Source organism: Phocoena sinus, chromosome 18, assembly GCF_008692025.1.
Source record: "Phocoena sinus isolate mPhoSin1 chromosome 18, mPhoSin1.pri, whole genome shotgun sequence".
NCBI classification, from domain to species: domain Eukaryota; kingdom Metazoa; phylum Chordata; class Mammalia; order Artiodactyla; family Phocoenidae; genus Phocoena; species Phocoena sinus.
Genome location: NC_045780.1, coordinates 17789522 through 17802420, shown reverse-complemented (window position 1 = coordinate 17802420; position 12899 = coordinate 17789522). Strand labels below are relative to the sequence as shown.

The 12899-nt window shown below is 36.4% G+C and overlaps 1 protein-coding gene across 1 annotated transcript; it reads left to right on the top strand.

The window, feature by feature from the left end:
• The first annotated feature begins 21 nt into the window (after nucleotides 1-21).
• KCNRG (potassium channel regulator) lies at nucleotides 22-5816 on the top strand. The gene is made up of 2 exons (XM_032611608.1): nucleotides 22-1827; nucleotides 5450-5816. Exons 1-2 carry the CDS (start codon nucleotides 1247-1249, stop codon nucleotides 5688-5690), a joined length of 822 nt encoding a protein of 273 aa, XP_032467499.1. The 5' UTR covers nucleotides 22-1246; the 3' UTR covers nucleotides 5691-5816.
• Nucleotides 5817-12899: the final 7083 nt, after the last annotated feature.

The window sequence follows — 12899 nt, the reverse complement described above, 5'->3', positions numbered from 1 at the left end:
TTGATTTCTTTTTTTGGTACAATGTAAGTCTCATGTAAACAAAAACTGGCATTACCTTATGCGAAGTTTACGTTTTAAGGAGGGTGGAGATTTATTTCAGCTTGCCTTTTATCTGCTTAGGTTTTGTAAATTTATCACCAGAGGAGTTTGGAGGTAAACTACAAAACTTAGGTGACTGCAAGCAAAGGCATGCGTAAAAACAAACAAAAAAACACATTGCAAGAGCAGGAAATGGAAAAGCCGCCTTTTTACTGGCAGCTAAGTGTTGTTCCAAAGTATCATGGCAACTGTACAACCAATCAATTCACTTGTTTAAAGAATTTTTTAAGAGTAGTAAGACTAATTTAACGATAGATGAAACAATCTATCAGCTATTATAAAGTACAAAATAATCAGCTAAACACTAAGGCTGTCCTATCTGCTCACATGAGGTAAAGATGCCCTGTCTCCCACAGAACAAAAATAATTTTTTCACCTTGTTTAGAATTCAGATGAAAACAAGAAGTGACTTTATCTTAGAACTGCTTTCAGTCAACCTTATTTCTGTCATGGGACAAGACATTCCTTGACAGTCCAGAGGGTCTTTACCCCAGTCCATTAATTTAGTTGAGAGGAGGTAATACAAGCAGGGACAGGAAAAGAAGGTGGCAACTAAATTTCAAGTACAGAAGAATCATTCTAGTTATGAGAAGAGTAGTCAAAATAAGCTGCTAGTTGAGGTAATGACTGCCTTATCCCCAACTGACAATCCAAGATTAGCCACTAAATTGCTAAAGGGATATAAAAACTTAAGACAATGTTTATAAATATTACCTCTGCCATGAGGACTCATAGTAGATAAGAGGTTTGGAGAGGGGGAATGCTTTTCTGCTCCCAGTATATTTTATAGATTTACAAGAGGTTTTTATGAAGGTTCTTTTTTTTTTAAATGAGATATAGTAAAGGGATCTATTTGACACATGTCCTCAGACATATTGGCAGTTTTCCTTAAACTATGGAGTTCCTCATCTGTTATTTTTTCATTCTGTATACTGTACATTCCCAGGCAACTCTCAAATTTGTAAACACAGCTATGGACACACTATTTGCTTTAACAGTAGTTACCTGGAAATCGAGGTCTTTGTTTTTGTTACATTCCCCTCCCCTACATTTCTTAATCATATGTAACGTTTGTGGTCACAGGTTGATTTTCAAGTTCCTAAGTCTGCCTGATGGTGTGTAGCCTCTAGTGTGAAGCAAGAGGAAAATGAGTAGTCAGGAACTGGTCACTTTGAACGTGGGAGGGAAGATATTCACCACAAGGTCTTCAACCTTAAAGCAGTTTCCTGCCTCTCGGTTGACACGTATGTTAGATGGCAGAGACCAAGAATTCAAGATGGTTGGTGGCCAGATTTTTGTGGACAGAGATGGTGTTTTATTTAGTTTTGTCTTAGATTTTTTGAGAACTCACCAGCTTTTATTACCCACTGACTTTTCAGACTATCTCAGGCTTCAGAGGGAGGCTGTATTCTATGAACTTGATCCTCTGGTGGATCTCTTAAACCAAGAACACCTGCTACAGCCAAGACCTGCTCTTGTGGAGGTACATTTCCTAAGCCGAAACACTCAAGCTTTTTTTAGGGTGTTTGGCTCTTGCAGCAAAACAATCGAGATGTTAACTGGGAGAATTACAGTGTTTATAGAGCAACCTTCAGCACCGACCTGGAGTAGTAACTCCTTCCCTCCTCAGATGACCTTACTTCCACTGCCTCCACAAAGACCTTCTTACCATGACCTGGTTTTCCAATGCGGCTCTGACAGCACGACTGATAACCAAACTGGAATCAGGTATTTTGTATTTTGAAACCTCTATTCTACACTGGTTCCTGATGTTTCCCCTCAAAATTGAAATTTTCTCATTTCAGTTTTGGAAAAAAATGATTACTCAAAATGATTTTTTGGTGTAACCAGCAGAGTTGGGTGGAATGACCAGATAATTATTGTCCAAACTGGGATACTTTTCAGAGTGAAAGAAGTTATTATGTGGGACAATAGGAATAAATCAAAGTTGTCCAGGGAAAACTGGGACTATGGTCATTCAAGTTGTAGGAGGAAACAATTTTATAGATTATGTTCCATTACTATGGAATGAGAAGCCTTTTTCTCCCCAAGGGTTTCTTTTCGTTGCTGGTATATAGTAAAGGCTCAACAGTTTGTCATGATTTCATTACACTATGTACAGTTGTTCTTTCAGTCCTTCTGATTTGGCTACTGATTTTTCTCCATTCCACTTTATTTTTAAACACCATTAAGGCAGATACATCTCATGGCAAATCTGGTCTCCTGTTACACTGTTGGCACTCTTTACACAACTCAAAATACTGGGATAGGCTGTCAGTATATTAAGGATAGTTGCTTCTGAGTCAGTCACTTTCTCCCCGTTATTCTTGGCTGGACCCTAAGGCGGATTTCCACTCTACTGTCACGGACACTTTTTTCGCCCCTTAGAAATGTCTTAATGCTGTCCCACTGTTATTTTACTGTGAAAGCTGGCTTTAATTTTCAGGAGGGGAAAAAAAAGTCTACATATGTTCTTTACTGACAGTATTTAAATAAGATACACGTTTTTGGGGTCAAGGTAGACAGACATATTTGGGGATATTTTCTTAACTTTTGCAGTAACCATAAGAAATGACCAATGTTTACCCCTCCCACAGCATACCCCTTGGTCCTGCATACCAGCTGAAGAACCCAGTAGGACAATTCTTAAGTTTTTACGCTTTATAATTTCCTGCCTTTCCAAAGAGGCATGAAATGTCATTTTGGGGAAAGAGATCCAGCTAACAGGCTGATTGAGAAGAAAACCTAAGACCCTATCTTTACCTCAAAATGTTTTAAGATAACTCTGGGCACAGTTGGTGGGGTACTAACATAAATAGAAGGGAAATTACCAGTTGTTTTTTTTTAATTTGTGTGATTAAGATCTTTGGGGATCCCTTTCTAAAAAGTTAAAAAACTAAGGAAAAATGGTGTCATTGATTTCAAGAAGAAACATGCAAGATAAAAAGGTATCATGGAAATACTAAATGATCTTTAAAAGCTATGCATTTGGAGAAAATGACTATAATCTTGAAAAACATTAGAAACTCAAGTTGGGATATTCTTTGTGTGTACACAGTGACAGTAGTTTCCCCTTTGCTGTTAAGTGTTTGTATTTTACAAATAGTACAAAAATTTTTTTCATCTTAATGAGAGAATGACATTATATTTAAATTCCAAAACCAGAAGATATTTTTTAAACTGACTTTTTCTTGCATCCCCAAAGAGTATTCTTTTCAGTTGTTTGAAGTTTAGAATTTTTTTCAGCCTATAAGTGGTCATGATTTTCTTCTATAGTTCCAATTTCAAAGTAGAGGTAGATAACCCAAATAAGGTGACATTATTGGGAGTTCAGGTGATCGGATGAAAGCTCTTGGTCTTAAGAGGCCCACCTTAGGTATATAATTATTTAGCTAGCAATCATTTTTATTTCTTACTCACTCCTTGTGGTCTGAATCTGTCCATTCAGATGTTTTTCTTGATGGTGGAAAGTGGAGGAGTGAGCCTGAACGGCTGCTCAGAGCCTGATGTATCATCCAGCTGTTCAGTATGTTCTACTAATATGATTTATCACTCTGAGGTCTTGGTAACCTAGCAAGTTGCTCAGTTATTATCTCTCAAGTTCACAGTACTAGAAATACTTGGCGTGCATCTTGCAGAGGGCCATACATACCACATTATCAAGTCAAGTTATGGTCACAGGATTCTAGAGTCTCTTTGGTAGCCATCTTCTATCTGACCGTTCCTGTATAAACTAGCGCAAATGGAAAAGTGTACTTGCCTTATAAGTTTTTAAAATAAGTTTTGATTTTCCAGTTCCCATTAGTTTCTTTTATCTTTTTCTTATGCCTTGAAATCTTCCATTTTTCATTTTGGCCTCTTAGGGAATCAAGTATTTAGGCCAAGTGATTTCTTGCAAGTACATTGCACTTTGTTATCACCTACTATATACTATATGCATCTTAATTTTGTGAGACGTTCTGTAACATTTTTTCTCTGTGACAAAAGTTTCTAGGCTATAAAATCAAGATCTGGGGTTTGGGGGTAGATGAAATGATTTACTAATGTTAAAAATTTGCTGTATTAAACATAAATGTGCTTTTGATATGTACTTTTATAATTTTTACATTTTATTATTGAATTTTTTTCTTTGCCTAGAATGAGTTTCTAAATGTGAGCTACAATAACCACTCTATCAATCATAATTAAAAGGAGGCTAGGGATGACCCCAAGGCTCTTTTTTTTTTTTTTTTTTTTTTTTTTTCCCAAGGCTCTTTTTATCCTATAAAACCACAGACAGTTTAGGTAGCTGCCTGGAACTAAAGCCTTTTTTTTTTTTTTTCACATCTCATAAACAAATGGTGGGAGGACACAAAGGATATAAAAATATCCTGATGGGGCTTCCCTGGTGGCGCAGTGGTTGAGAGTCCGCCTGCCGATGCAGGGGATACGGGTTCGTGCCCCGGTCCGGGAAGATCCCACATGCCGCGGAGCGGCTAGGCCTGTGAGCCATGGCCGCTGAGCCTGTGCATATGGAGCCTGTGCTCCGCAGCGGGAGAGGCCACAGCAGTGAGAGGCCCGCGTACCAAAAAAAAAAAAAAAATCCTGATGGTAGATAAAGAAGGGGCAATATAGCTATATCTTTATGGACATGTTATGTTGACATTATTAAAGCAACATATAGTCAATCTGAAAAGTTCAGGTATATTTTTCTTGAATAATGTGTATCTATCGAGTTTTCCAGAAAGTTTTGTCGTTTTGATTCCAGAAGCCTTTTGACCCCATGTCTTGCTCTTCAACAATGGACAGTTATTGAGAAAAATTGACAATGAAGTCTTCTTGACATTTAACATCTGCAAAATTTCACCTGCAAAATGCATTTGATAGGAGAAAGTCACAAAAGAAAATTTGTAATGTCAGTGCTGGTAATGGGTAAAATTAGATCTAGGGGGAAACTGTAAGTGTATCAGATGTTCATTAAAAAGATTGAATCAATTAATTAAATCGATTAAAACAATATTTAGTAAGTTGAAAACAAATTTGGAAATAGTTAAATTACATTATATGAAAATTAAGCTAATTTAATTGTTTGATCAAATTGTTTGCTCCAGAAAATAATTTCTCAATGAAAATTCATCAATGTTAGCTATATTCCTAAATGTGGAATTAAAATGACTTTGGAGATCACAGCAAAGTCTCTGTTTTCAGTAGCCTGAAGGTACTGGCTTGGATTTATAAATGAAGTCTTTAAAAATATCTGATCAGAAAATGGTTTGATACCTTTATTTGAGGTTATAAATCAAATATTTCTGTTTAGTTTTGCTGGTTATTAAAGGGATGTTTTATAATTGAACACTTTTGTGTGTCCTAGGTATGTTTCTATAAAACCTGATAACCGAAAACTGGCCAACGGAACTAATGTCCTCGGCTTACTGATTGACACTTTATTAATGGAAGGCTTCCATCTGGTCAGCACCAGAACAGTATCCTCTGAAGACAAAACTGAATGCTATAGCTTTGAAAGGATAAAAAAGCCTGAAGCTCTTGCCATGAACAAAACACTGAAACCAGAGACTACCCTCATGCCAGAGCAATCTCAGAAAAAGAAATGAGGTTCTCGGTTCTCTTTTAGAGTAAAAAGAAATTGCCATTTTCTGGTTTGGAAATTCCATATTTAGGGCATATATGTTAGTCAAATATGTACTCACCCTAACTTTCTGGCCTTCTACCATGCCATCTTTGGGCAACCACAGCTTAACAGTGCTTAAGACACACTGACTACGTGCTGCTCTCTAAACAACACCGTGCACTTGGTGCTTTGGTGCACATTCCTTCTACCTTCAATGCCTCTTTCCCTTTCTCTTCTTCATGAACACTTACAAAGCGTTCAAGAATGGACTATGGAATCAGACTGCTTGATTTCTAATCCCAACTAAGTCACTTACTAGCTATATGGCTAGGGCAAGTCATTTAACCTCTCTCTGCCTCAACTTTTTCATCTATCAAATGAGGATAATAAATATATCTCCCTTATAGGATATATGAGGATTAAAGAAGATAATGTAAAGCATTCAACACACTGCCTGGCGCATGGTAGGCACTCAGTAACTATCAGTGATGATAATGATGAAGAAGATGGGTAACCCACTTTCAACTGTACCTCTTCTGTAAGGCCTTGTTTTCCTCCTTTCCTAGGCATAGTAATCAGCCCTTTCCTCTATCTAGACTTACATGCCATCATAAAAACAAATTTTTCTCACTTGAATGTGAGCTCGATCCACTCAACCGTTTTAACTCTACTATGTGTAAAGCACTGTGCTGAACACTTGTTGAGAAATACCTTTGTTACCAATTAGCACCTACTCTGGTAAAAAGCTTTTTGCATATAACTTCTACTAACATTTAAAATACACATATTACTTTTTAAAAAATATTTATTTATTTGGCTGCATCGGGTCTTAGTTGCAGCATGTGGGATCTTTTAGTTGTGGCATGAAGAATCTTTTAGTTGTGTCATGCAAACTCTTAGTTGCGGCAGGTGGGATCTAGCTCCCTGACCAGGGATCGAACCTGCATTGGGAGTGCAGAGTCTTAGCCACTGGACCACCAGGGAAGTCCCCTACACATATTACTTTGACTTAGTGAGTCCTCTTGTAGGAATTTCTCTTATATACATGTCTTTAAAATATTAGGATAAATATCTAGAAAGGGAATCATTAGACCAAAGAGTACAAAGTACTCTGCACATAGTAGGGTTAAAAAACATTGAGTGGAAGCAGTTGAGCAGCATTTTAAAAAGTACCATTCATTCATTCAAAAACATCTGTTAAACGTTTGTTGAATACTATACTAAGTTTTCAGAATTAAAACATTTACTCATGACAAAAATCCTTATTCTCAAGGAACTCACATTCAAGTGAGACAGTGTATCATCATAACAGCGAAAAATTGGAAGTAAACTCAAAGTTCATCAACAGGTAATGTGTATAAATTATGGTTCATACAGTGAAATACCGTGCAGCCTTTAAAAAGAATGAGACAGCAGTTTATAAACTAAGAAGGAAGGATTGTCAAATATATATAAGTTGAAAAAAAGCAAGGTGTAAGACAATGTATAAAGTGGAAAAATATATTTCCACTTTATATGCAGTATCTAGTTTCCATTTGCGGAAAGATATATAATACTCATATATCTATATTCATGGAATTTTCAGCAAAGATATGTGTCACCTGTAGAGAGGAAACTGGGTGAGTGGGGTTTGGGTGTGGGAGGAAGATTTACTTTTCATCAGACCAGGGAGGTCTTTTTTAAAAAAGGAAGAAAAAGCCATACCTGAAAGATTGTGTGTGTGTGTGCCAGGGTTGGAGGCATGTTATGACATAGTATGGCCTATTATCTCATACTGACATAAATTTTACTCTTCCATCCTTTCTGTGAAACCCCTACACTTAGTAAAGAAATTAGACTCCAGAAATTTCTAGTAATTACTTATAGATTTGTGTACTAAGTTGCAGGGAAGAAAGATTTAAAAAAAATTTTTCCTAATAGTACGTCAAAAGATTATGTATAATGGAAAAGTGCAAAATACTTCAAGATTAGTAACGTTAAGGTTAGCAACGGAAAATAATGACCCAAATAAGAAAAAAGCCTTATGAATGAGTGTTTTGTTTTTGGTGGCACACATCCTCTCTTTACTGCAGAAAAAACCAACTTAGTTGTTTTAGTCTGTCATCTTAGTTTTGGGGATGATGTGTCTGGCCTGGCTCCCTTGCTAGCATTATATTCGAGGGCACAATATTTCTAGTTTGCTAAGTTTTGGGCATGCGTGTGATTTAACTAGCTGGGTGTAGTTGGCATGGTTATATATGTTACACTGTTTAATTCCGTATACGGCTTTGCTGATGAGATGATTCAAAACTGATAACTGGTTAAAAGAATAGTGAAGCAAAAAATACTGTAACTACAGGTTGGCAAGGAATAAGACAGGAAATGTTTAAACTGCTATTATGTGTTCTTAGTCATTCACACTTGCCGGAAATTAGCTTGAGATGAGAAATAAAATGTTCTTTTTAATGTGCTAATAGAAACATTACCCTATGGAAACATGTAGTATATATACGTTTAATTAATTCAGTCAGAAAATATTTATTGACATCTACTGTGTGCCAAATACTATTCTAGACACTGGGGACCAAGGAGCTGCAAGGAGCAAAATAAGGTCGTCCCTTCTAGAGCTCACTACAACTACAGTTCATAACACTGACAATGGGTTTAAATTAAAATAACTTAAGCCTTTAATTAAACAGTTCCTCAAAAGTCATGGGTTCACAATCCAGAGGTTTTCAGAAGGAGATAGATAACCAAAATTTTAAAATGTATATTATTCATTAGGAAAAGTATACTTTCAGAGTGGATTGAGTTTCTTATTTTAGTAAATATTTTAGAGATGATATTATCTGGAGACACATCTGTCAAGATTATCTAAGTAATAAGCCTCTTGTCTTCACTCCAACATAGAGTGGGGCACTGTAACTGGTATGTCAAGACACGCAAAAGAGTCTTGTTTTAGAAAGGGAGGCAGGCATATGGCTGGAAGAAAACAGGCTTATGTTAGATGCACCACAGGCAAATTTAAACTCTTGCCTGCTTTAGAAAAAAAAAAAAAAAAGACCTTAACATCTTCATATGAGCATCACTTAACTTCTTGACTGAATTGATTATAAGAAAATCATAAGAAATTATAAGAAAATAATGGCAGAAGCTTGTCTTGGCCAACCAAACTGAAAACTTTGGTCTATCAAATCATTATACTCCTATCAATCCATCTCAGATATACAGGTATGAGTCATCACAAAGCATGGTTTGTCAGTCTTAACAATACCAGTGATAGTTGGGTCTCCCCTATTCTCCCACTTATGTTTGTTTCAGCCTCTTTCCATCACCTACAGTTTCATTTCTGATAAGGCACTAAAGATTTTAGCTTATTCTTGAACCTCAACAATGTAACCTTATAAGTTGTTGGAAGTTCTCCCTACAAAGATTTTCTGAAAAGATGCTCTGGTGTTGAATTTTACTCTCGAATTTAATATACAAGTCATAATTACAAAGAATCTACAAGTCATAATTACAAAGAATCCTTAGGTTATGTTAAAGTCGAAATTAATTCGGGCTGCTTTCAAAATATATCTGAATTCAGAAGCCTGAAGTAATATAAAATGGTCAAGGGAAAGCAGCTTGAGAAATATATGATTTAGGGAATTGTAAGCTGTTTCTATTTGTCTTGTATTCTGTTTACATCTGACAAATGTCAGCTTAGTTTTATAAGTCTTTGTATTGGTTCTCTATCATAAATAACAGAAATGGTCACATTAACAGAGACCTTACTGGAATAACAAAAACTTGCTAAGACTTCTAACTATCCCATATTCTACTTTTATTTTTCCTGTGTGCTGGGGAAGTTGACTCTGTAATAGCACACTTAGCAATGTAAAAGCCACTAAGAGAAAATTTTTAAAAAGAAATTTGGGAAATTTTATTACCTTCCTGGAGCCAGTGAACCCGTGGAAAACACCAGTGTGACATCAAACTTATTGTTTTAAACAAAAGTTCAAGGAGTATAGAGATGAGATGAAAATATATTACTAAAAATACTTAGATTTCTGGAAAATCAACAACATCATAAAAACCATAATTACTCACCAGCTTGGTCCCAGAACAGCTTTGTCATGAATTGTTAGGCCTTCTATTGGATCTATCTGAGATGAAAAGTTATGTGCAAATTTTACCGAAAGACTCATCATCTCAATATTTCTGAGCTCAGAAAATGTCTTAATATATATCTAAGCTATGAGGTCGATACAACTCCCAAAATACTTTAATAGATAAAAAGCTAACACCTTACATGGTGAAGGGGAAATGAGTATTAAGCATGGCACAGAATAAATAAGCAACAAAATACAGCAAAATAAATAGGAATTTGCTCCTAAAACTGAAATGTGCCTAAGACTTAGTTAATCATACAGAGCTTTCTGCACCTTCAGATTTCACACCAACACCTCAAATCCATAAATCATTGTTTTAAAGTGGTTTTTTATCAGTTGAATAAAACACACCAACTACCAAGTGTTTCTATTTCATGTTACTTTTCTCATTTCACAATCTGGTAAGAATTCGAATGTCTTTGAGTTCCCAAGTTGGAAGCCAAACAGGAGAGGTTTATCTTACCCTTCTTGTAATAAGAGACCCCAAGAAAGTCTGGCTGCAATGTCTGAGGTTCCATGAGTTCTTTTAAGATGAGGACTGGGACTGTGCTTTATATTGGTCTTTATATTCCCCCTCAGGGCTGGACTAAGAGTCTTAACTGAACTGAACTGAAAAATTTGGAACACTATAGTCTCAGTAAACAGGCACTTGGAAAAACAAGAATTATAGTAGATTCAAAGACAGATGAGTATACTTTACATAAAGAGTCTGAAAGAGTTGATTCAAGTTAAAGAATACAGAAAAAAATCCATGGTACTTTCTACTAGAAGTTTATGTGGGTAATCACACAAAAAATGAGATGAAAGTCTAGATGTATATAGAAATACTAAGTAATCGAAAGTTATGCAAAACTGGACTTTCTTGGTGGGGCAGTGGTTAAGAATCCGCCTGCCAATGCAGGGGACACAGTTTCGAGCCCTGGTTCAGGAAGATCCCACATGCCGCAGAGCAACTAAGCACGTGCGGCACAACTACTGAGCCTGCGCTCTAGAGCTTGCAAGCCTCAACTACTGAGCCTGTGTGCCACAACTACTGGAGCCCACGCACCTAGAGCCCGTGCTCCACAACAAGAGAAGCCACCACGAGAAGCCCGCACACCACAACGAAGAGCAGCCCCTGCTCACTGCAACTAGAAAGCCCGCGTGCAGCAACGAAGACCCGACGCTGCCAAAAATAAATAAATTTTTTTTAAAAAGTTATGCAAAATTATACATTTAATCAGAGTAAAACAGCTCAGCCAAAACTGGAATATACCATAATTTGCTAGTAAAAATGCAATGCTACGAGTGCTTAGTAATTAAATAAATATTACAGGAATACAAATTCCGAATGAATGTTACATGACTATAATCAATATTAAATCTTGACTTACCTCCATAATTTAGGAGTCATGAAAAGATAGTCGAAGTCATCAGACCAGGCACATAAGTCAGTTGCAACTAGGATGGAAATACAGAAACAAATGTTCCCAGTTCTGGATAACCTGCCTTGAAGACATAGGTTCACTGAATTCGGATTAATCAAATGGTTCAAGGATTTAGGTAAAATGGTATAAAAGACTCTGGTATATTCAGAAGACATGTTACTGAGTTTTTTAAAGGCATTTTGGAGGCATAGATTAACATTTTAGGTTTCCTTACGTATCATTAAAGTAGAACGTATTAGAAATTTAAAACGTAGAGTAATGTGGTATTTCTGTCCCATGATGGGCATGTAATTACTAGGTAAACAGATCAAGATACTTTGACTTTCTAAATAGGAATCCTATAAAACAAGGTTTAGCTCCTAGAAAATCAAAATACTTGCTTTCAATTAATTAAAAATTTTTTTTTGTTTTGATTTGGTCACTTTTTAAACTTCTGGCTACAATTTAAGCAGTACTGAATTCCTATTTGATTGTTTTTGGCTAACACTTTTCTTCAGAAGCAAACCCAATTTAGGGTGAAAAGGAGAAAATATTTTAGACCTCTTAGACAGAAGCTTCATTTCCTCTTAACTGTGTTTCTCCATCAAAAACAAGTATTCAAATAAGGAATCTCAATTATCTAAACCTATTTTTGGCCATCTTCCGGAATTTCTTGTTATATCTCTTTTGAAATGCCACAGTTGCACTCTTGGAAAACTTGTCTTCCTGGTTTTCAAATTTCTGTTTATTATTATAACTCTTCAGCCAGAATGCCAGGTCTTTGTGCTGTACTGTGTCTCGAAACTGGAGACCAGCACATTTCCCACAGTTCAATTACTTGCTTTTCCATTTGAGAAATTAAAGCCATGTCAATTTTACAGTTTTAACTGACTGAATTATTTGGACTTTAAGTTCTCAATTTCATTCTCTCAATGTAATACTGGGAAAGATATTTGTTTAATGAATAGAAGCAAAGGTAAGTTTCAAGAATAATTAGGGGCTTCCCTGGTGGCACGGTGGTTAAAAATCTGCCTGCTAATGCAGGGGACATGGGTTCGAGCCCTGGTCTGGGAAGATCCCACATGCTGTGGAGCAACTAAGCCCGTGCGCCATAGCTACTGAGCCTGTGCTCTAGAGACCACGAGCCACAACTACTGAGCCCATGCGCCACATCTACCGAAGCCCGCGTGCCCTAGAGCCCGTGCTCCACAATAAGCGAAGCTACTGCACTGAGAAGCCCATGCACCTGCAACGAAGAGTAGCCCCCGCTCACCACAACTAGAGAAAGCCAGCACGCAGCAATTAAGACCCAACACAGCCAAAAATAAATAAAATAAATAAATTTATAAAAGAAAAGAATAATTAACACATTTTAGTCACTGACCTTCATAACTGATACCAGTGTAGGGTTTTCCTATAGGCACAAGCTTGAGATATGACACTCTAAGAAAAAAAGGAGAGTTTTAATTCCATTTTGGAAATGTTTATTTAAGACTACATACCTAACCAAATAATTTTTTAATGTAAATGTATGTGTTTATATACTTCTTTTTAAAAGAAAGGGATATACTGTCTTTAATAAAGAACTTCAGTTAGCTTGTCTACCCTTATCAGTTTTGGGTGGGTAACTGATGAATTTACCTCTCCAGCCAG

Bases quoted from the DNA above. Each gene is read 5' to 3' on its own strand.
- KCNRG (XM_032611608.1), top strand. From the start codon at position 1,247: ATGAGTAGTCAGGAACTGGTCACTTTGAACGTGGGAGGGAAGATATTC. The intron at 1,828-5,449 runs GTATTTTGTATT...TGTGTGTCCTAG, and splicing joins GATAACCAAACTGGAATCAG to GTATGTTTCTATAAAACCTG.